Below are 23665 nucleotides of genomic sequence, written 5' to 3' on the forward strand. Positions count from 1 at the left end.
ACGTTAATAATAATAATAATAATTTTACCATTTATAATATTTTCCTATTTTTACGTAAATAAACAAAAGTGTATAAGGTTGTCACACCCTGATCTGTTTCACCTGTCCCTGTGATTGTCTCCACCCCCCTCCGGGTGTTGCCCATCTTCYCCATTATCCMCTGTGTATTTATACCTGTGTTCTCTGTTTGTCCGTTGCCTGTTTGTCAAGTCAACCAGCTTTTTTGTTCTCAGCTCCTGTTTTTCCCAGTTTCTCTTTTTTTTGCCCTCCTGGTTTTGACCCTTGCCTGTCCTGACCCTGAGCCTGAGCCTGTCTGCCGACCTGTATCTTTGCCCCACCTCTGGATTGTTTGACCTCTGCCTACCCTGACCCTGCCTGCCGTCCGGTACCGTTGCCCCACCTCTGGTTTACTGACCCCTGCCTGCCTTGACCTGTCTATTGCCTGCCCATGTTGGAATATTAAACCATTGTCAATTTGACGTGTCTGGGTCTTACCTTGATTTCTGATAAAGGTAGGAGATTACCTAGTTAATTAGCCAACTCTTACCATAGTCACTTATCTATATCCTTGACTATCTCAGAGTTGGAGGGTGATGAGGCTATCTGAGATCCTGAGGTCAAGCACCCTTTTTGACGTTGGCATTGGGATAAGGTTTGAGTTAGCAGGGAACCCGAGAGAGGCCAAGCAGGGGTGGACAGACAGAAAAGCCATGGGGTGTGGGTGGGCGGGAGGGTTGGCTGAGTGGGCTTAAGTGTTTGAAATGTGAGGTGATGATAGCTAAAATAGAGAGAGAGATAAAACAACTCTCTTGTTCTCAAAATAGAGCATTAAGGAAAGATCAAGAGTCAGGGTGTCAAATTCATGCAATAAACCACCTCAGATAGTAAGGCTACTCACAATGCCATGCAGCATAATTACACTAGCAGCTGGTCTGTCACAATAAATCCCTATCCCACTCCTCAACAACAATACTTCTCGATTGTGGCTGTGTTTGATACAATGTTTTTGGAAAAGTGCCATTAAAACAATGTTTTAAGTTTTTATGATCTAAAAAATAAGTTGTCAAAATKTATATAAATTGGAAATAATATACACTGAACAAAAATATAAAAGCAAAATGTAAAGTGTTGGTCCCATGTTTCATGAGCTGAAATAAAATGTCCCAGACATTTTCCATACACACAAAAAGCTTATTTCTCTCAAATTCTGTACACAAATGTCACGACTTCTGCCGAAGTCAGTTCCTCTCCTTGTTCAGGCGGTGTTTGGCGGTCAACGTCATCGGTCTTCTAGCTATCGCCATTCCACCTTTCATTTTCCATTTGTTTTGTCTTGTTTTCCCACACACCTGGTTTACATTCCCTCATTACTTGTCGTGGATTTAACCCTCYGTTCCCCCCATGTCTGTGTGTGGAATTGTTTGTTTGAAAGTGCTTGTGCACTCTGACTGTTTCGCGACGGGTTATTTTGTACCCATATTTTGTTGTTTTGGGTGCCGTTGGTTTTGCTATTAAACTGCTCCGGTTTTTACCCAGTTCTGCTCTCCTGCGCCTGACTTCCCTGCAGCCAGTCAMGCACCCCTTACAACAAATTTGTTTACATCCTTGTTAGTGAGCATTTCTCCTTTGCCAAGATAATCCATCCACCTGACAGGTGTGKCATATTAAGAAGCTGATTAAACAGCATGATYATTACACAGGTGCACCTTGTGCTGGGGACAATAAAAGGCCACTCTAAAATGTGCAGTTTTGTCACACAACACAATGCCACAGATGTCTCAAGTTTTGAGGGAGAGTGCAATTGGAATGCTGACTGCAGGAATGTCACCAGAGCTGTTGCCAGAGAAATTAATGTTAATTTCTCTACCATTAACTGTCTCCAATCATAAGCCGCCTCCAGTAAAATCTTAGAAATTGTTGCATGTTTCGTTTATATTTTTGTTCATTACAGATCTGATCATCTAGTCCACACTCTTACAGTTTAATATTTAAGAAATAGTATAGCTGTTAACAAACATAGTGTCTGGATCATGATAATAGAACAACTAGGTATATTAACTCCCTCTGCACCCACAGATATCCTCATGCTGATAGCAAGGTTGACATCCTCTAATTCAATAAAAATAATATAAATTTTGTGTAATTTGCCACTCTGCATTTCATTTTGTGCCTATTGATTTTGACATCATAGTCTCTCATAAAATACCATAGTAAAAATACTAACTAGTCAGTGCCTGTTGGTCTCTGTCCTGGTGCTGTTTGCTGTCCCTCGCCAAGGTTCTGTCACTTCTGTCAACACAGTGTTGTGGCCATCAGAAACCCCCATTGGAGAAACAGGAATCCATCAGCAGTGAACATGCTGACACCTTGTACAGTAGCTGTGGGGAGAAAATATCTGTTGAGGATTAGTGTACAGAGATGTATTTGATAAGTGATTAGGAAAAATAAATGTGGCATGACATGATGACACATTGATTGACATTTAAACGACTAAACAATCTAACATGTTTTTTCCCCACTATGGTCGCTATTGTTGCTATTCTTAAATAACATGCTTGATAAAGGTACATGTTCACACCTATTTGTGGTGACTTGTAKCTCCCTGCTATTAAAATATATGATAACTATTTGCCCTTAGGAAGTGTTTACAGATTCATTGCATTGCATTCATTCTTTGAGTTTGAGGGCAATTACAAGGCAGTCCTATAAAATACTTGCCTGGCTACCCACACTCCTTGCTCTGGCCAAACACTACGCCACGCCCAMGAACGTTAGTTTCTTCTCTGCAATAAGTTTGGATCTRAGTACCTCCCCAACCCGTCTCCCAATGTGAACACATTCGGGACTGTCTGATTGGTTCAGAAACCGATGGGTTTAGCCAGAGCTAGAACACATGTGGGTTTGAAAATTTGTCATTGGCTTTGACTGATTACAGACGATCCAATCGCTGATTATTTTGTTTTGTACAATGCCCCTTGTGCCTATCGTCACCACAAACAACTTCAATGATGGCAGTCTCAGACTGAAGTATGTAGAGAATGACAGCAAGTATGGGTAATCCATACTTGGAGTGGGTCTGAAAGTGGRCGTTGCAAAAGAAGTGGGTGGATCAACAGCGATGTGTGTAACATCAGTGGGTGGATCAACAGCGATGTGTGTAACATCAGTGGGTGGATCAACAGCGATGTGTGTAANTAACATCAGTGGGTGGATCAACAGCGATGTGTGTAACATCAGTGGGTGGATCAACAGCGATGTGTGTAACATCAGTGGGTGGATCAACAGCGATGGGTATAACATCACCGGCCATAGTCAGGTGCACAGCGGGTCAACTTAATGTTTACATAGTAGGTTAGGAGAATTACCGTAGCAGGTTAGGAGAATTAACATAGCAGGTTAGTAGAATTAATGTAGCAGGTTAGTAGAATTAATGTAGCAGGTTAGGATAATTAACATGGCAGATTAGGAGAATGAGGTTAAGGTTAGGAAAAGGGTTAGGGTTAGCTAAAATGCTAGTTGCAGTTGTCAACAATCGACTCGTCGTGTAGCCCAAACAGCCACGCAAAACTGTCTTGAGTGGCAACAAATCTGCCCATTAGCTTTCCATACACCTACTTCTGTTGATCCTCCCACTTCTGTTGACACGCCCACTTTCAGACACACTCCATGTATGCAGTTATCCATGACTCAATGACAAAGCAGAGCCGTCAGGCTAATAAAATACATGGTGTTGTTAACCTGCCAATTGTTCATATAAGGTTAAAATGTCAAGAAGTGTCTGGACTCCTGTGAATAGGGCTCAAAGAGCACTCAGGAACAGAATGTTACAAGTGATAGGCACAATTAAGGGGTTGGACAAGTGGAATATTTAAAACCTTTGAGTKTATGAACGTATATACATGTGTGTAGGAGGTAGGTATGGTGATGGTGCACGTAACAAGTCTACTACTGTATGTCACTCATTTTAATGAATTAAAGTAACTAAAATGCCCCATTTGCATCTAGCTGTCTTATATTTTCTCATGTTTCCTTTAGTCTGTGCTGGTTTGACTTTGGGCAGAGTGATAGGAAGGTCAATTTTATCTTCACAGGGTCTTTAGCAGTGGCATGGCATTTCTCACTTCAATTTGCCACCCTAACGCCAGCTGTCATTTGCAGGCCTGGGGAAGCTATCAGAAGATAAATAATCTTAAAACTTGTTACCAGCACTTGACTCATCTTTAACCTCTTGACCTTTTGAAAGGCTGTGACGATTAGTGGAAGTTACTAACATTCTATTTTACTTTTAGTAGTTACATTTCATTGCTTTTCCTCACTTTGGGAGTACTTTATTATTTTTATTCCTTCGACACGTCATCAAATGTGATGGACAGAATTCCCGGGATGTAAATATTTTGACTCAGAGAAAACCAGCCATAACCCTGACCGTACACAGCTCAGCATTGACTCCACACCATAAATGTAACATAACATATTGATGGGTTACAAGATACAACTGTCACTCTCTCTTTATGTKAAAGAAACCTTTGTTGGGTATGGTCATCTGCTACAGTTGATCCTACACGTAGGCAATGGCTGGACACTGAAAGCTTAAAACCCACCATGACTCACAAGCTGTCCTCCTCAATCAGTGAGAGGCACTCTGCAGGAATTTGACAGGGTTATCTTTGTCCTCAGACACAATGCCATGTCAACAAGACTGCAGTTAAGGGGAGAGTTTTAACTGGCTGTTGGTAGGTGATAATGGAGAACCTATGGAAGCCCATTCCAGTCAACATTTTGTTTATACTATCTAAAATGTTAGATTTTTATCCCAATTTTTTTCACTTACATATATCAAAATGTTAAGATAGTATCAACATAAACATCAACAAGGCCAATGACCTTGGCCTCGTACTAATCCGCAGTTACTGCCTCTGCCTCCATTATGTATCATTACTATGATATTTCAGCGAAATCTAAAGCTTGTCACCTGTGACAGACCTCCGTCCGTGTTGCATGACACTTGCCGCCTGGTTAATATTGCTGCCTAAATGTTCTTTATTTAGACCGGCCCATTGGCTATTTTATATTGCTGCTTATGCTTCCACAACGTCTATGGCTATGATAACAAAACACAATATGTTACCAATGTCGAACATGAACTCCTCTTAAGCCCTCTGGGAAATTGAAAACCTTGTCATGACATCTTTTTCTTAAATATCCCTTTGTGAAATCCAATATCTTCCTTTGTGTTTTCAGAAAAATACCAGTAGTCAAATAATTATCCTTGTGCCACGGTAAGACATCTGCGACATGTGGATAATTTGAATTCTCTTGAAATATTTGCTCTTTAATGCAGGGGAGACTGGGGGAAATTGTAACAGTTTTTGTATTTTACTTTGTATTTTACTTACTATTGCTCAGAGACCATTTGAACTAGACCAGTCATTTTTTGATATAAGAAACTTACATCTGTCTCCTAATCATTCATACCACTTATATGTCTGTACATAAGACGGTCGAATCACAATATTGATTTTAATCCGAAAAGTCCAGACTGGGGTCAAATGGAACACCTAAAAAATAAACCAAATAAATTAACTTCACTTCAAAAATATTCATGTTTATGAATTATCATATTATCATAGAAGTATGTAATTATTTTGCAAGAAATATGCATATTTCTATGTACGGTACATGATAAATAATTACAGTAAAACCCATGTGTGTGCATGGCAATTCAGTTCCTCTCAAAACATCTGAATAATCTCACGGTGCCGAGATTGATTCTGTTTACAACTTCTTTGACTCTCTACAGGACCCCAAGGCTATTTAAAGATAGTATTTCAATAATTAACGTATAATTCATACATTCTTTAAGTTAAAATCACTTGTTTTCATAATTTGGCTGCTTGGCTCAGGGACATTTTAACACTGTGTTACAATTGCCCCCAACCCAGCAGCCATGACAAAACCTCATGTGACTAGAAAGAGACAACAGTAGTGACACATGTCATTCATGTCAATGTTTAGTGATGAAAATTATGCTTGTTTGAATTATTGGACATTATTGCGCAGGGCAGTATAAGAAAAATACAGCCGGTGGAAAAAACTACTCTCACCCCTAAAAAACAAACATTTGCCCATTGTCACACCCTGGCCTTAGTATTCTTTGTTTTCTTTATTATTTTAGTTATGTCAGGGTGTGACATGGGGAATGTATGTGTTTTTGTAGTGTCTAGGGTGGTTGTATGGTTTAGGGGGTTAAATAGAGTAGATGGGTTTGTGTTTAATATAGGTTTCTAGCTGTGTCTATGGTTGCCTGAATGGTTCTCAATCAGAGACAGATGTCATTAATTGTCTCTGATTGGGAGCCATATTTAAGGCAGCCATAGGCACTAGGTTAATGTGGGTAATTGTCTATGTTGTACGTTTGTAGCCTGTGTGTGCACTTACGTTATTAGCTTCACGATTCGTTTGTTGTTTTGTTTCAGTTTGTTATAGTGTTTGTTGCGTGTTTTTTTCCCTTTCTCTACAATAAAAGAGAATGTATTTTGCACACGCTGCGCCTTGGTCCACTTTCTCTCAGCAAGACGATCGTGACACCCATAAAGGAAATAGTGAGATGTATTTGGCTGTAACTTGTTAAGCAGGAACAGAACCTAAATGGGCATACACAGTGTGCATTTCATAACTATAGATTGTTTCTGTTGTCCCGACTCTCCCCTACAATTACTAGCATCTGTTCATCTTATTTCTTCATAATTTTTTTATATCAAAACAAATGAACATATTGATAAAAAAATATATATATATTTTTTCTTCTTCCTTTAAGAAAGGAACATTATAATTGTAATTTAAGTAACATCATTAAAGCCAGATCTGCTCTGCAGTTGGAAAATGTAGACCACCCAGCTCCTATCTGACATGTACATTTTCTATTTTCAATTCAAGCTTTGAATTTCAGTTGAGATGGTATTCAGTTGAGATGGAGTCCAACAATGCAAGCGAACTAGTTAGATTACAAGGGATTTTCTGTTGCAAGATTGTATAACATGAAAGAAACTACATAATCTGCTATTTATGAGTGAATTTTGAGATTGCTGACAAAATCCCTTGACTATTTAAAGATGGAGTTGACTTCCTCTCACTGCTTGAATATATTTATGATTAACTACAACACTCCACGAATCACCTAATATGGAGCCTTCAGGGACACCCTCACTGATAAGACTACCTCTACCCGGTGATTTCTACAGTACATGGCTTTCCGACACTCATTAACCCCCACCACTCTTGTACCCCAACCAAACACAGACACAATAACATTCCTGGTCCCTGAGATGCATATCCATATTTGGCAGAGAGGTTTCATTTATAAAGAGGACACATGGTCTGGACCACAATAGGCCACCATACTACTGCAAGGTAAGACGTGATGCTGGAGCTATAATCTTCCTTTTTGTGCGAAAAAGGTGAGTGCTAGAAAGGGTAAATATGGTTTAAAATGTGTGTTTTTGTTTCCACAGGACCATTACCTCCATCAGTCTTCTATAAAGGGGTTGGTGTGGTAAGGGAATTTTAACATCATATCAGGGTGTTATTGATTCTGTATTAACCTTTGTTAAAATGTTTAATTTTAAATCAAGTCATACTATTTCAGAAATAATGCCTTAGAATCAATTGAATATGTGGAAATCAGAAATTAAATTAAGTCATTCAAAATTAGCAAAAGGAATWAAAAAAAATCTAAAACATTTTATTAAATTCTATTCTGTTATTTCAGTGATGCCTGATATAATATGGAATAAATGGAAACATGCAACAAATAGCTCTTTAATTTCTTTAAATAAAAATAAATAAATAATGGAGTTGATTTCCTCTCCTTTCTCTAGACACAGTAAATCATGGGAGACGCTCATATGGCAGAGTTCGGGCCCGCAGCCCCTTACTTGAGGAAGTCAGACAGGGAGCGTCTGGAGGCCCAGACCCGTCCCTTCGACATGAAGAAGGAATGCTTTGTGCCTGACACCGAAGTGGAATTTGTGAAGGCTTCCATCACCAGCAGAGATGGTGACAAAGTCACCGCTGACACTGCGAATGGGAAGGTTAGTAAGCTGTGAGAGAGCTGCTCAACCAGGACAACTAGTGATGATAAGATTATATTTTAACAAAATATTACTTTATATGTAATATGACAACAATTATGCCAGAAACTACTGGATCTAAACACTTGTGTGTTACATTTACTGTAAAAAAATATATAATTGTGAAATCTAAATGTTTAATACTCCTTTTTGATGTACTGTTGGTGAACAACTGTTTTAAAATGACTGACAAATAGTTCAACAGTACTTGCTTTTGTGACTCTGATCATTTCATTTTACAGACTGTGACTGTGAAGGACTGTGATGTCCACCCTCAGAACCCGCCAAAGTTTGACAAAATTGAAGACATGGCGATGTTTACCTTCCTTCATGAGCCAGCTGTGCTGTTCAACCTCAAAGAGCGTTATGCAGCATGGATGATCTACGTGAGTTCACACATGCTGGATTTATTCTCAATTTCTTAACACTGTGGAATGAAACAAAGTAGATATTCTGACCTGAAGAGGTACTACCTCTAATAAATCCTAATTCAATTGAATAGTCTATCAGCCAAACACCCAACAAGCAATTTAAAAAAAAACAACATGTTTTTGATATTTGCCACGTTTTTGGTATTCTTAAGACTCATACAGAGTATTCGGAAAGTACTCAGACCCCTTCCCTTTTCCCACATTTTGTTACGTTACAGCCTTATTCTAAAATKGATAAAAAAWTTACAAAATTGTCATCAATCTACACACAATACCCCATAAAAAATGTTTTAAACATTATTTACACAAGTATTCAGACCCTTCGCTATGAGACTTGAAATTGAGCTCAGGTGCATCCTGTTTCGATTGATCATCCTTGAGATGTTTCTACAACTTGATTGGAGTACACCTGTGGTACATTCAATTGATTGAACCTGATTTGGAAAGGCACAAACCTGTCTATATAGGTTAAATAAGTTAAATAAAGGTTAAATAAATAAAAAGTCTATATCAGGTCCCACAGTTGACAGTGCATGTCAGAGCAAAAACCAAGCCATGAGGTCGAAGGAATTGTCCGTAGAGCTCCGAGACAGGATTGTGTCGAGGCACAGATCTGGGGAAGGGTACCAAAACATTTCTGCAGCATTGATGGRACCACCAAGACTCTTCCTAAAGCTGGCCGCCCTGCCAAAATGAGCAATCGGGGGAGAAGGGCCTTGGTCAGGGAGGTGACTAAGAACCCAATGGTAACTCTGACAGAGATCCAGAGTTCCTCTGGGGAGATGGGAGAACCTTCCAGAAGGACAACCATCTCTGCAGTACTCCACCAATCAGGCCTTAATGGTAGGGTGGCCAGATGGAAGCCACTCCTCAGTAAAACGCACATGACAGCCCGCTTGGAGTTTGCCAAAAGGTGCCTAAAGTACTCTGAGACCATGAGAAACACGATTCTCTGGTCTGATGAAACCAAGATTGAACTCTTCGGCCTGAATACCAAGCGTCACGTCTGAAGGAAACCTGGCACCATCCCTACGGTGAAGCATGGTTGTGGCATCAKCATGCKGRGGGGGGGGGGGGGAACTATTCAATTCATTTTAGAATAAGGCTGTAACGTAACAAAATGTGGAAAAAGTTAATGTGTCTGAATACTTTCCGAATGCACTGTATACCCAACCAATCTTAGATTCAACTGCACAACAATCTGGTWAGGCCAAGTATTCACAATAATAAATGTAGGCCTAATATCATGCTCTGTATTTTATCATACTCTATTAAATATGTACTTTCAGTTTTTCTATTTTGACTCCTTCCTGTTTCTACAGACCTACTCYGGGCTGTTCTGTGTCACTGTCAACCCCTACAAGTGGCTGCCAGTATATAACCAGGAGGTGGTCTCAGCCTACAGAGGCAAGAAGAGGAGTGAAGCTCCTCCTCACATCTTCTCTATCTCCGATAACGCCTATCAGTACATGCTGACAGGTAAACTCACTACGATGACTTAGAATATCTTATTCAACTTTYACCCAAAAGATATTCAAACATTACGGTACTAATAATAGTGTATTCTTTAAAAAATATGTGACCATGCCCTTATATTTATTTCAGACAGGGAGAACCAATCCATTCTTATCACGTGAGTTCTCTCCTGAATTAGTMTATTTTTAGCTCTTACATTGTCTGACAGTGACATCAAAGTGTTGCTACTGTATAGAAGCTTAATGTGGCTGTATACTGTGATAAATGGATGGAGTCATTGGAAAGTATTGCATTGAAAAACCAATGACATGTAAATATTTGTGTTATTTTAACTACCTCAATTTGGACTGTTGAGGTAGTTAAAATAACACAAATATTTACATGTCATTGGTTTTTCAATGCAATACTTTCCACTGATTAACAGTGGATAAAACATGCACTTTGAATTCAGTGACTGGCATCCTGTGATTCCTGAAAAGAAGAAGGAACTTAAAATAACATTGAAGCCTGGTTGGGGGCTGAGGGCAAATTAAGGTTGAACAGTCAATGCATGCCAGCATTGGTGGATAGAGGCAATATTAATGGTGATATAATGGGTCATGGCTTTTCACAAAAGCTGGTACGGTCTTACACAGCTCACCAATTGAAAAGGACTTGGCTGAGATTGATGAGATTGACCATCCACGCTAAAATAAAAGCACATAGAGCTAACATTGTGTTTGCATTGAACTTCTTGCTCTTGTTTGATGTTGGGCGTCAGGAGAAAAGTGATATTATATCTTGAAAACTTGAATGTTGACATGCAACATTTGTGGGATTATATCAAAAGTAGACTAATGAAGAATATACAATATTTTTTTCTTCGTATGGCTGGTTTTTAGGGGATGAGGGAATAGTGAGCTGAATTGTTGCACTTTAGGGTGTAGCTCAGCTGGTAGGACATGGCTCAGCTGGTAGGACATGGCTCATCTGGTAGGGCATGGCTCATCTGGTAGGGCATGGCTCAGCTGGTAGAGCATGGCTCAGCTGGTAGAAGCATGGCTCAGCTGGTAGAGCATGGCTCAGCTGGTAGAGCATGGCTCAGCTGGTAGAGCATGGCTCAGCTGGTAGAGCATGGCTCAGCTGGTAGGGCATGGCTCAGCGGTAGGGCATGGCTCAGCTGGTAGGGCATGGCTCAGCTGGTAGAGCATGGCTCAGCTGGTAGGGCATGGCTCAGCTAGTAGGGCATGGCACAGCTGGTAGGGCATGGCTCAGCTGGTAGGGCATGGCTCAGCTGGTAGGGCATGGCTCAGCTGGTAGGGCATGGCTCAGCTGGTAAGAGCATGGCTCAGCTGGTAGAGCATGGCTCAGCTGGTAGGGCATGGCGCTTGCAACACCTGGGTTGTGGCTCGATTTCCACAGGGGACTAGAATGAAAAAAAAGTATGAAAATGTATGCACTCACTGCTGTAAATCACTCTGGATAAGAGCGTCTGCTGAGTGACTAAAATATAAATGTAAAATATACAGCATTCTGATTGCTCTGGAATCTTTTTTAATCAGTCAGAAGGCAGCCTTGAACTAAGTTATTAGTTAAATTTATTTCATGATGCATCTATGTTCAGTTCTTAAGCCTGGCCATTTGAGAGTGAATTTTGCATTTTGAGATACTTTCCATTTGTTTTGAGCCTATTTTACTGTTATATACTGTATTTGTATCCTCAGCGGAGAATCTGGTGCTGGGAAGACTGTCAACACCAAGAGAGTCATTCAATACTACGCCAGTATTGCAGCTGTAGGAGGAAAGAAGGACACAGCCTCTGAGAAAAAGGTTAGCTTGTTGAATTAACAGATAACATGTTCTCTAATGGCACTTTACCCTTCATTACTGTAATCAAAGCACTGCTATGAATACTTCCAGGGGACTTTGGAAGATCAAATCATCCAGGCTAACCCAGCTCTGGAGGCCTTTGGTAATGCCAAGACCATTAGAAATGACAACTCCTCAAGATTYGTAAGTTTCTGTCCACAGACCATTGTGACCACACTACCATTGAAAACATACAACATATGATACAAGGCACATAATATACTCACTATGTATGTTAATTGTATGCCAAAATGAATGATTGGTTCTCTTTAACTTTTATTCAGGGYAAATTCATCCGAATTCATTTTGCTGCTAGTGGAAAGYTAGCCTCCGCAGACATTGAGACCTGTAAGGAATATTCAAATCAACTATCAACTATTCTCATATATACAATCATGTTAACTGCTTCCTTCAATAAACTTTTCCGCCTTGCATTTTTACAGATCTRTTAGAGAAGTCCCGTGTGACTTTCCAGCTCAAGGCTGAGAGAGACTATCACATTTTCTACCAGATTCTGTCCCAAAGGAAACCAGAGTTGCTTGGTAAATAAAGAATACTGTCATCCATGTACTAACTAAAACATATCCTTGCTCGGATCTCACTGGATTTTACCGAATCTGACATTTTGCTTTTCAGAGATGATGCTCATCACCAACAACCCCTATGACTACCAATTCATCTCCCAAGGAGAGACAACTGTAGCCTCCATCGATGATGGTGATGAGTTGTGTGCCACTGATGTGAGTAAATATCGATGGTTGGTTCATCTGGCGCCATATCTGTTTTAACTATATTACCTTCATGTATTTATTGGTGCACTGGTAGCATACTATCTCTCTCTTTTTCTAATTTAGGAAGCTTTTGATGTCCTGGGCTTCACTCAGGAGGAGAAGAATGGCATTTACAAGCTGACTGGTGCTATCATGCACTATGGCAACATGAAGTTCAAGCTGAAACAGCGCGAGGAGCAGGCAGAGGCTGATGGCACTGAGGGTGAGGGGGACTTTATTAAGCAAACAAACCTCGGTGTTGATGATACATCTTAAAGACAGTACGTTAACAAATATTCTAATGTATCATTTCATTTGATTTATCCTAAGATGCTGACAAAGTGTCATATCTGATGGGCCTGAACTCTGCTGACCTCATTAAGGGTCTCTGTCACCCAAGGGTCAAAGTAGGGAACGAGTGGGTCACCAAGGGGCAAACTGTCCAACAGGTGAGCCAGAAATAACTTATAACAAAGATCTGAAAACACAAAGAACTCAGAGCTCAATGTTARTCAGGAAAGGTTCATAACCATAACAATAATGTTTTTTTTCTATTTCATTAAAGGTGAACTATTCCATTGGTGCACTGTCAAAGTCAGTGTATGAAAAGATGTTCCTCTGGATGGTGGTGAGAATCAACCAATCCTTGGACACCAAGCAGCCTCGCCAGTACTTCATTGGTGTATTGGACATCGCTGGGTTTGAGATCTTTGATGTGAGCTGAAGTGATATTCTATATGATACTTGAATCCCTTTTTTTTTACCTCAATCTATTCGTGATACTTCCAAGTTGTAAAACTAAGTTCACCTTTCTGCTGCAGTACAACACCTTTGAACAGCTCTGCATCAACTTCACCAATGAAAAGCTGCAACAGTTTTTCAACCACCACATGTTTGTGCTGGAGCAAGAGGAGTACAAGAAAGAGGGAATTGAATGGGAGTTCATTGACTTTGGCATGGACTTGCAGGCTTGCATTGACCTTATTGAAAAGGTAAGGAATAGTTATGTTTTTCAATAAGACAAGTGCACCTACACACATCTAAATGTTATCAGGTCATCAGTAACACTGCTCATATTTGTCTTCCCCTCAGCCAATGGGTATCATGTCCATCCTTGAAGAGGAGTGCATGTTCCCCAAGGCCAGCGATGCTACCTTTAAATCCAAGCTTTACGACAACCATCTAGGAAAATCCAACAACTTCCAGAAGCCCAGRCTTATGAAAGGGAAACCAGAGGCTCATTTCTCCCTGATTCACTATGCTGGTACTGTGGACTACAATATTTTCAACTGGCTGGTGAAGAACAAGGATCCACTGAATGAGACTGTGGTCGGACTGTTCCAGAAGTCTAACCTCAAATTGTTGACCGTGCTCTTCCAGAATTATGCTGGAACAGATGCTGGTATGCAAATTATGAATTTTTATATAAACCAGTTCTGAAAGCACCTAGATCAGTMCTTTTCAATAGGCATTGTCCCAGTCAAATAAACCTAATAAGATAAAGTACATTTTTAAGACGTTATTTTATATCCATTGTACTTCTCAGCTGATGATAGTAAGGCTAGTGGAAAGAAGAAGAAGGGATCATCCTTTCAGACTGTGTCTGCCTTGCACAGGGTGAGTATGAAAAACACATCAAACTGTGGTGTATATTTATTCAGATTTACAGTTACATGCATGGTTTTATTGCTTCCACAGGAAAACCTGAACAAGCTGATGACCAACTTGAGGTCTACTCACCCTCACTTTGTGCGCTGCATCATCCCCAATGAGACCAAGACTCCTGGGGCCATGGAGAATCCTCTGGTCATGCACCAGCTGCGCTGTAACGGTGTGCTGGAAGGCATCAGGATCTGCAGAAAAGGCTTTCCCAATAGGGTCCTGTATGGAGACTTCAAGCAGAGGTATACAATACATAGGTTCAACTGAATTGGGAAACAGGTCCTCTTTTGTAATATGTATTATATTCAAGACTATGTAATACTTCAAATAGATACCGTATCCTGAATCCTGCTGCCATCCCTGAAGGACAGTTTATTGACAGCAAGAAAGGAGCTGAGAAATTACTTGGGTCTTTGGATATTGATCACACTCAATACAGATTTGGACACACTAAGGTATAACTTTTATAAGGATGATCATGCACAATATACACATATTCTGATGAAGAAGCAAATATACATATATTTTCCAATGGAATATTTCCCTAAAGTGAAAGTGCCCAAATGTTATTAATTCATTCAACAATATGGGTTCATTCTGTATATAGGGAGGTGAATTAGATATGCTCTACTTGAAATCTCTTTAAGGTGTTCTTCAAGGCTGGTCTACTTGGTCAGCTGGAGGAGATGAGAGATGACCGTTTGTCCCTCATTATCACTGGAATCCAGTCCAGAGCACGCGGTCTGCTGGCTAGAGCTGAATTCCAGAAGATTGTTGAACGAAGGTAAGCATAAACAGTCACAAATKACTTTGATATCTATGTCGAATTCACATTGTAGTTCCATGCAATATCTGCTAAACTATATTTGTAATTGTTCACAGAGATGCATTACTTGTGATCCAATGGAATGTACGTGCCTTCATGGGGGTCAAGAATTGGCCCTGGATGAAACTATTCTTTAAGATCAAGCCTCTGCTGAAATCTGCTGAGTCTGAGAAGGAGATGGCCAACATGAAGGAGGAGTTCTTGAAGCTAAAAGAGGCTTATGCAAAGTCTGAGGCTCGCAGGAAGGAACTAGAGGAGAAAATGGTCTCTCTTCTCCAAGAGAAAAATGACTTACAGCTTTCAGTTCAGGCGGTGAGTTAAATATATCATCCCGTAAATGAAGTAATATGCATCAGAATTGTGATCCTTGCAATAATACTTGAAAATTGTCATTAAACTAATGAAACCTTTCAAAATAGGAGCAAGATAATCTTTGCGATGCTGAGGAAAGATGTGAACAACTGATCAAACACAAGATTCAGTTGGAAGCTAAATCCAAAGAGCTGACTGAGAGACTGGAGGATGAAGAGGAGATGAATGCAGAACTGACTGCTAAGAAGAGGAAACTGGAAGACGAGTGCTCTGAGATAAAGAAGGACATTGATGACCTGGAGCTCACTCTGGCTAAAGTGGAGAAGGAGAAGCATGCCACTGAGAACAAGGTCACTATCACCTCCATATTTAAAAAACAAATAAAAACTGTGTTTATGTTGTTGTTTGCTCAACCTTCACTTCCTATTCACAGGTGAAGAACCTGACTGAGGAAATGGCAGCTCTAGATGAAATCATTGCCAAGCTGACCAAGGAGAAGAAAGCTCTCCAGGAGGCTCATCAGCAAACGCTGGATGACCTGCAGAGTGAGGAGGACAAAGTCAACACTCTAACAAAGGCAAAGGCTAAGCTGGAGCAACAAGTTGATGACGTGAGTACTTGATGTTGTATTGCGAGCAATAAAGGATAGAAATACAGCATTCATGTAGCCATCAGAAGTTGAATGGATAAAACAGTAGTGAGTTTTATGATGATGTTCCCCAGCTTGAGGGTTCTCTGGAGCAAGAGAAGAAGGTCCGTATGGATCTTGAAAGAGCCAAGAGGAAGCTCGAGGGAGACTTGAAGTTGACCCAGGAAAGTCTAATGGACCTGGAGAATGATAAACAGCAACTAGAGGAGCGTCTTAAGAAGTAAGTTAAAACATTTTTTCCCAGTTTATATCATTCATGCCTATATTTGTTGATTTGCAACAAAAAAAAATGCCTTTCGGCCACAGGAAAGACTTTGAGGTCAGCCAGCTGAACAGTAAAATAGAAGATGAGCAAGCAGCTAACATTCAGCTGCAGAAGAAACTGAAGGAGCTTCAGGTAATGAATCATGTGTAATTGAATGTGTAACCATGAATGTGTAACCATGAAAATACACATTATTTKGACTTAAGTCACCTCAAAAGAATCGTACAATCTTTTTCCCCTCGCTAGGCTCGAATTGAGGAGCTGGAGGAAGAGCTTGAGGCAGAAAGAGCTGCCCGAGCCAAGGTGGAGAAGCAAAGAGCAGACTTGGCCAGAGAGCTGGAGGACATCAGTGAGAGGCTGGAGGAGGCTGGTGGAGCCACATCTGTCCAGATTGAGATGAACAAGAAGAGGGAGAATGAGTTCCTGAAGCTCCGCAGAGACCTTGAAGAGGCAACTCTGCAGCACGAGGCTACAGCTGCCACACTCAGGAAAAAACAAGCTGACAGTGTTGCTGACCTTGGGGAACAAATAGACAACCTGCAGAGAGTGAAGCAGAAACTGGAGAAGGAGAAGAGCGAGCTCAGGCTTGAACTTGATGATGTTGTCTCCAACATGGAACATATTGTGAAGTCCAAGGTATGACCCCATTTCATTATCTGGTCTTTATGTTTCTCATCAAATGTGATGCATGATGGATTATTTAAAAACTCACATTTATCTTTATATCATGCACTTTATTTCAGACCAATTTAGAGAAGGCATGCAGGACCTTGGAAGATCAGATGAGTGAATATCGGGCAAAGTATGAGGAGGGCATGCGCAGTATCAATGACTTCAGCATGTGTAAAGCTAGGCTGCAGACAGAGAATGGTAAGTTTGTTATCTCGTATGACAAATGATCGTCAATATTAGAAAACAATGCCTTCCTCCACATGGATCAAGGCAGTGAAATTGTTCTTAACAATTTCGTAATTTACTTCGCTAGGGGAGCTTTCCAGGCAGCTTGAGGAGAAGGACTCCCTTGTATCTCAGCTAAGTAGAGGGAAGCTGTCCTACACTCAGCAGATTGAGGACCTCAAAAGACAACTGGAGGAGGAGACAAAGGTGAGAGATAAATATGTTCACCCAAAGCTATATAATATACTGTAATCTATCACGTCATCCTTAGCTAATGATACAAAATGTGTGAAAATATTTGTCTTCCAGGCAAAGAATGCACTAGCCCATGCAGTGCAATCTGCTCGACATGATGGTGACCTGCTCCGAGAGCAGTATGAGGAGGAGCAGGAGGCCAAGGCTGAGCTGCAGCGTGGMATGTCCAAGGCTAACTCTGAGGTGGCTCAGTGGAGAACTAAGTACGAGACTGATGCCATTCAGAGGACTGAGGAGCTGGAGGAAGCCAAGTAAGAAATCATGGCAGTAATTTATTCCCTCTTTTAGTAAAATGTTCTTCAAGGAAATACACTGTTTCTCTTCTAGCAGATAGGCTTTCTGTTTGTGTTATGTTTCTTCTAAAATGTAAGACGAACAAAAAGTTTGTCTGATAGCTGACCACGCAGCTATTAGTAGGGAGGTAAAGTATCATCAAATGTTCATTTACCTATGAAGCAAAACAAATGTCACTGCAGGCACTAAATATCTCCTGTTTATTATTCTTTAATCCAGGAAGAAACTGGCTCAGCGTCTGCAGGATGCTGAAGAAGCTGTGGAGGCAGTGAACGCCAAGTGTTCCTCCCTGGAGAAGACCAAACACAGACTGCAGAATGAGATTGAAGATCTCATGGTGGATGTGGAACGGTCTAATGCTGCTGCTGCTGCTCTGGACAAGAAACAAAGAAACTTTGACAAAGTAAACTCTTTAAGCCATAGATAAATATGCTAAATTATAGGTTCATKATCCTTTCTTTCAAATGACATTTTTGTTTGATCGCTTCCAACAGGTTCTGTCTGAGTGGAAGCAGAAGTATGAGGAGTCTCAGTGTGAGCTAGAGAGCTCCCAGAAAGAGGCCAGGTCTCTGAGCACTGAACTCTTCAAGCTGAAGAACTCCTATGAGGAATCTTTGGATCAGCTCGAGACAATGAAGAGGGAGAACAAGAACCTCCAAGGTAAGCTGTCAGGCTATCATTACAGGGATCTATATATTTCATTAATGTCAACACAGCAATCTAAATGCCACTGTATGGCCTTAACCTCACAGAGGAGATTTCCGACCTTACTGAGCAACTTGGTGAAGGAGGAAAGAGCATCCACGAGCTGGAGAAAATAAGGAAACAGCTGGAACAGGAGAAAAGTGAGATCCAATCTGCTCTGGAGGAAGCTGAGGTAGGTTCCCTCTGTCCAGAATCAAGTCATAATATATTATACATACTTATACTGTATGCCTTTATAATAAACCCGAACCATTACSATCTAACAGGCTTCTCTGGAGCATGAGGAGGGTAAGATTCTGAGAGCCCAGCTAGAGTTTAATCAGGTAAAGGCTGATATTGAGCGCAAGCTGACTGAGAAGGACGAGGAGATGGAGCAGTCCAAGAGGAATCTGCAGAGGGCCATTGATACCCTGCAGAGCTCTCTTGAGGCAGAGTGCCGGAGCAGGACTGAGGCCCTCAGGCTGAAAAAGAAGATGGAGGGAGACCTCAATGAGATGGAAATCCAGCTCAGCCAATCCAACAGGCAGGCATCAGAGGCCCAGAAACAGCTTAAGAGTGTTCATGCTCATCTAAAGGTAAATTCTTTTTGGTCTATATCTGGATAGGAGTGTTGGTTAAATGACTCAAATGTAAATGTAAATTTAATKAGCAATTGACTAATTCATTATACAAATGTCTTCTCTTCTAGGATGCCCAACTCCAGTTAGATGACTCTCTTCGTTCCAATGATGATCTGAAGGAAAACATTGCCATTGTAGAGAGACGCAACAATCTGATGCAGGCAGAGCTGGAGGAGCTTAGAAGCTGTCTTGAACAGACTGAGAGAGGCCGCAAGCTAGCTGAGCAAGAGCTGCTGGACATCAGTGAGAGGGTGCAGCTGCTGCACTCACAGGTGTGAAAATGATTATTTAGGGTGCTTATTAATAGGATGCTACTGATGTATTGTACATTTCCTCTGGACTGTCCCACTGTTTAACAGTGGAAACATATTCCATCTGTAGAACACCAGCCTGCTGAACCAAAAGAAGAAGCTGGAGGCCGACACAAACCAGCTTCAGACTGAGGTGGAGGAGGCAGTCCAGGAGTGCAGAAATGCTGAAGAAAAGGCCAAGAAGGCCATTACTGATGCTGCCATGATGGCAGAGGAGTTGAAGAAGGAGCAGGACACCAGTTCTCACCTGGAGCGAATGAAGAAGAACATGGAGCAGACCATCAAGGACCTGCAGCACCGCCTGGATGAGGCTGAACAAATTGCCATGAAGGGGGGCAAGAAGCAGGTTCAGAAGCTGGAGAACAGGGTGAGTGTATGCTTTTTACAGTAGATGTACATACTGTGCATTGGAGCCATATGCAAAACAGCAATAATGGTCCCTGTTACATAGCCTAGATGTTATTTTTATGTTATGACAGGTGAGGGAGCTGGAGAATGAGGTCGAGGGTGAGCAGAAGAAGGGTGCTGATGCAATCAAAGGAATTCGTAAATATGAGAGGCGTATCAAGGAACTCACCTACCAGGTGATCTTTTATTTCTATTGTTGTTACCATGACAGGCATSCATAGATGTGTGCTTTACATCTACTGACTGCTATTCGCTATGGCTTCTGTCTTTACAGACTGATGAGGACCGCAAGAATATGACCCGCCTCCAAGACCTTGTGGATAAGCTGCAACTGAAAGTGAAAGCCTACAAGAGATCTGCCGAGGAAGCTGTAAGTGTGGACTTACCTACAATATTGGGGATCTTTTGCTTGTATGATAGTATCGGTCTCTGCTTTAGCTGTGATGCTTGTTGTGTTTCTATGTCACAGGAGGAGCAGGCCAACAACCATCTGGGCAAGTTCCGCAAAATACAGCATGAGCTGGACGAGGCTGAGGAAAGGGCCGACATCGCTGAGTCTCAGGTCAACAAGCTGCGTGCCAAGAGCCGTGATGTTGGTTCCAAGGTTAGTGAGGCTAAGTTAATTTTCTGATTCTTGAATATCTTAATTTTTGGTGTGCATAATATAATTATGTAAAAACAARCGTTGTTTTAATTCTAGTATTTCAAAATCATAAGCAAAAGTGGAAAAATATTTTTTGTAAGTGACTATGTAAGCAGATGTAAACATTAATACTGAAAAGGTCTTATTGACCCCAAAAAATCAGACCAAACCTGCATTCAAATATATTTTATTATAACAGTATTGTCATAGTGCATCAGACTTTGTCAAGATAAGGCCTGTATTTGTCATATAGTATTGTATTCTGTATTTGTAACGCTTGTTCGTAATAAGACTTTTAAGGCAAATTGGTGGTCAGTTGGTTAGTCAAAGTGATTCCAAATTACACTGTTTACAGTATTCGGTTATGAGAGATGGTTCCCATATTTAGGTCTTGATAAGTCTACACCTTTATATTGTGTTACTTACCTTGTGAAATGTTACTACAACATTTTAAAAGTACGTAGCCATCCAGTCTAACATTTACAGTTAGTCCCAGTTATGTCTCTTGACACGTGGGCTTGGTTTCCCCATAAATATGCAGCCTAGGTGATTGGTTAGTGATTGGATTAAGGAGGTAATGAGGATGTAGCTGAAGGCTCATCAACTGTTACACTTATGCGAAGTGACATAATATAAAAATCTGGGTAATTTATCAGTGTTTTAAAATGTATTAAGTGACACATCTAGGACCTTATATTGAATAATCCAGGACTTCAGATTTAGGACACATTTTCATCACTTTACATTTAATTGAACCGGCAATTGTATTATCACGGTTGTGAAATGAAAACACAGAATAGTTTTGGGCACTGTAAAAAAAACACTATTACTATCTACTAGGTAGACTCCCTTCACAAGTAGATGCTTTTCGTTTTCAGAAAGAGGAAGTGTTTGTTCATAGGCAGTAGTTTGAAAACAAAGACACTATTATATTGCTATGGCAGGTTTGATTGAATACAGTCTAGATTTCCACTGTATCTACATAAAGCTTGACCAGTGCTTACCAATATCTTCTGATCTGTCTCTCTCTATTCCCTAATTCTTTATCATCACAGAAAGGGCACGATGAAGAGTGAAGCTCTCATATGGACCTCTGAAACCCTCTGCTGTGGTGAAGTCTATCCAAAGCCCTAAAGTAACTCTGTAGAATAAAGTTAAATCGCAATCAGATTCACATCTACTGACTGTGTCTTTATTCATTGTATGTGAGTGATAGTCTCACTCCTCTCAAATAATTGTTGCTGTCATTAATGGTCATCAAAGCTTGGCAATCTGATTATCGGCATATATTGRTCTGTCATCATATTGATCTTCACTTGGTTAAATGTAGAACATTTTAACAAGGAGACTACCAATATCAACAGTTTACAAAARAAACTCTTGTCAATGCATTCGTCAGTGCATTCAGAAAGTATTCAGACATTTTAGCAAATGTAGTAAAAATAAAACATTTAAATATCACATTTACATAAGTACTCAGACCCTTTACTCAGTACTGTGTTGAAGCACCTTTTCATCAATGATCTCTCTGTTCTCTGCTCCATTCATCTTTTCCTCGATCCTGACTAGTCTCCCAGTCCCTGCCGCTGAAAAATAACCCCACAGCATGATGCTGCCACCACCATGTTTCACTGTAAGGATGGTGCGAGGTTTCCTCAAGATGTGATGCTTGGCATTCAGGCCAAAGAGTTCAATCTTGGTTTCATCAGACCAGAYAATCTTGTTTCTCATGGTCYAAGTCCTTTAGGTGCCTTTTGGCACCTGGGCTGTCATGTGCCTTTTACTGAGGAGTGGCTACCGTCTGGCTACTCTACCATAAATGTCTGATTGGTGGAGTGCTGCAGAGATGGTTGTCCTTCTGGAAAGTTTCTCCCATCTCCACAGAGGAACTCTGGAGCTCTGTCAGAGTGACCATCTGGTCAGAGTGGTCAGAGTGACCAGAGTGACCATCTCCCTGACCAAGGCCCTTCTCCCTCGAATGCTCAGTTTGGCCGGGCGCCCAGCTCGAGGACAAGTCTTGTTGGTTCCAAACTTCTTCCATTTAACAATGATGGAGGCCACTGTGTTCTTGGTGACCTTCAATGCTGCAGAAATGTTTTGTACCATTCCCCAGATCTGTGTCTCGACACAATCCTGTCTCGGAGTTCTACAGACAATTCCTTTGACCTCATGGCTTGGTTTTTGCTCTAACATGCACTGTCAACTATGGGACCTTATATAGACAGGTGTGTGCCCTTCCAAATCATGTCCAATCAATTGAATTTACCACAGGTGGACTCCAATCAAGTTGTAGAAACATATCAAGGATGATCAATGGAAACAGGATGCACCTATTTAATCGATTTCACAATAAGGCTGCAACAACAAAATGTGGAAAAAAGTCAAGGGGTCTGAATACTTTCCGAATTCACTGTATCTACTCTTCTGTTACCTTACCTGCTATTGTCTGCAGGAGCACGGTCCTGAAGCTGTTTCTCTCACCTTACACTGGCTAACTCACCCTCCTGTGGTGTCAGATGTCAGAGCTATCAGACTATCCACATGACCTCACTGCAGTATATTAAGAATAACTACACTACCATTCAAAAGTTTGGGGTCACTTAGAAATGTCCTTGTTTTTGAAAGAAAAGCAAGTTTTTTGTCCATTAAAATAACATAAAATTKATCAGAAATACAGTGTAGACATTGTTAATGTTGTGAATGACTACTGTAGCTGGAAACTGCAGATTTTTTATGGAATATCTACATAGGCATACAGAGGCCTATTATCAGCAACCATCACTCCTGTGTTCCAATGGCACGTTGTGTTAGCTAATCCAAGTTTATAATTTTAAAAGGCTAATTGATCATTAGAAAACCCTTTTGCAATAATGTTAGCACAGCTGAAAACTGTTGTTCTGATTATAGAAGCAATAAAACTGGCCTTCTTTAGACTAGTTGAGTGTCTGGAKCATCMACATTTGTGAGTTCGATTACAGGCTCAAAATGGCCAGAAACATAGGACTTTCTTCTGAAACTCGTCAGTCTATTCTAGTTCTGAGAAATGAAGGCTATTCCATGTGAGAAATTGCCAAGAAATTGAAGMTCTCGTACAACGCTGTGTACTACTCCCTTCACAGAACAGTGCAAACTGGCCCTAACCAGAATAGAAAGAGGAGTGGGAG

General features: G+C 40.8%; 1 protein-coding gene across 2 annotated transcripts in view; it reads left to right on the forward strand.

Moving 5' to 3' along the window:
- Nucleotides 1-21671, forward strand: part of LOC111979807 (myosin-6) — a 30656-nt gene extending 8985 nt beyond the window's left edge. The window contains exons 1-39 of one of the 2 annotated variants that reach the window (XM_024010520.2): nucleotides 7351-7410; nucleotides 7512-7552; nucleotides 7878-8090; nucleotides 8372-8515; nucleotides 9883-10039; nucleotides 10166-10193; nucleotides 11740-11845; nucleotides 11936-12028; nucleotides 12169-12232; nucleotides 12328-12426; nucleotides 12521-12624; nucleotides 12739-12877; nucleotides 12985-13103; nucleotides 13220-13369; nucleotides 13476-13646; nucleotides 13747-14056; nucleotides 14201-14271; nucleotides 14353-14558; nucleotides 14648-14771; nucleotides 14964-15100; nucleotides 15199-15454; nucleotides 15562-15804; nucleotides 15888-16064; nucleotides 16178-16323; nucleotides 16410-16500; nucleotides 16615-17004; nucleotides 17112-17238; nucleotides 17354-17472; nucleotides 17575-17771; nucleotides 18034-18217; nucleotides 18309-18474; nucleotides 18567-18691; nucleotides 18786-19094; nucleotides 19208-19411; nucleotides 19521-19817; nucleotides 19930-20034; nucleotides 20133-20228; nucleotides 20328-20462; nucleotides 21557-21671. In XM_024010520.2, coding sequence (XP_023866288.1) covers nucleotides 7890-8090; nucleotides 8372-8515; nucleotides 9883-10039; nucleotides 10166-10193; nucleotides 11740-11845; nucleotides 11936-12028; nucleotides 12169-12232; nucleotides 12328-12426; nucleotides 12521-12624; nucleotides 12739-12877; nucleotides 12985-13103; nucleotides 13220-13369; nucleotides 13476-13646; nucleotides 13747-14056; nucleotides 14201-14271; nucleotides 14353-14558; nucleotides 14648-14771; nucleotides 14964-15100; nucleotides 15199-15454; nucleotides 15562-15804; nucleotides 15888-16064; nucleotides 16178-16323; nucleotides 16410-16500; nucleotides 16615-17004; nucleotides 17112-17238; nucleotides 17354-17472; nucleotides 17575-17771; nucleotides 18034-18217; nucleotides 18309-18474; nucleotides 18567-18691; nucleotides 18786-19094; nucleotides 19208-19411; nucleotides 19521-19817; nucleotides 19930-20034; nucleotides 20133-20228; nucleotides 20328-20462; nucleotides 21557-21577 — 5811 coding nt within the window. In that variant the 5' untranslated portion in view covers nucleotides 7351-7410; nucleotides 7512-7552; nucleotides 7878-7889 and the 3' untranslated portion in view covers nucleotides 21578-21671. Of the gene's footprint in view, nucleotides 1-7350; nucleotides 7411-7511; nucleotides 7553-7877; nucleotides 8091-8371; nucleotides 8516-9882; nucleotides 10040-10165; nucleotides 10194-11739; nucleotides 11846-11935; nucleotides 12029-12168; nucleotides 12233-12327; nucleotides 12427-12520; nucleotides 12625-12738; nucleotides 12878-12984; nucleotides 13104-13219; nucleotides 13370-13475; nucleotides 13647-13746; nucleotides 14057-14200; nucleotides 14272-14352; nucleotides 14559-14647; nucleotides 14772-14963; nucleotides 15101-15198; nucleotides 15455-15561; nucleotides 15805-15887; nucleotides 16065-16177; nucleotides 16324-16409; nucleotides 16501-16614; nucleotides 17005-17111; nucleotides 17239-17353; nucleotides 17473-17574; nucleotides 17772-18033; nucleotides 18218-18308; nucleotides 18475-18566; nucleotides 18692-18785; nucleotides 19095-19207; nucleotides 19412-19520; nucleotides 19818-19929; nucleotides 20035-20132; nucleotides 20229-20327; nucleotides 20463-21556 lie in introns of those variants that run through there. The other variant, XM_070448859.1, reaches the window with a different exon arrangement.
- Nucleotides 21672-23665: the final 1994 nt, after the last annotated feature.

The sequence above is a fragment of the Salvelinus sp. IW2-2015 genome, linkage group LG19, assembly GCF_002910315.2.
Source record: "Salvelinus sp. IW2-2015 linkage group LG19, ASM291031v2, whole genome shotgun sequence".
Lineage (NCBI taxonomy): Eukaryota > Metazoa > Chordata > Actinopteri > Salmoniformes > Salmonidae > Salvelinus > Salvelinus sp. IW2-2015.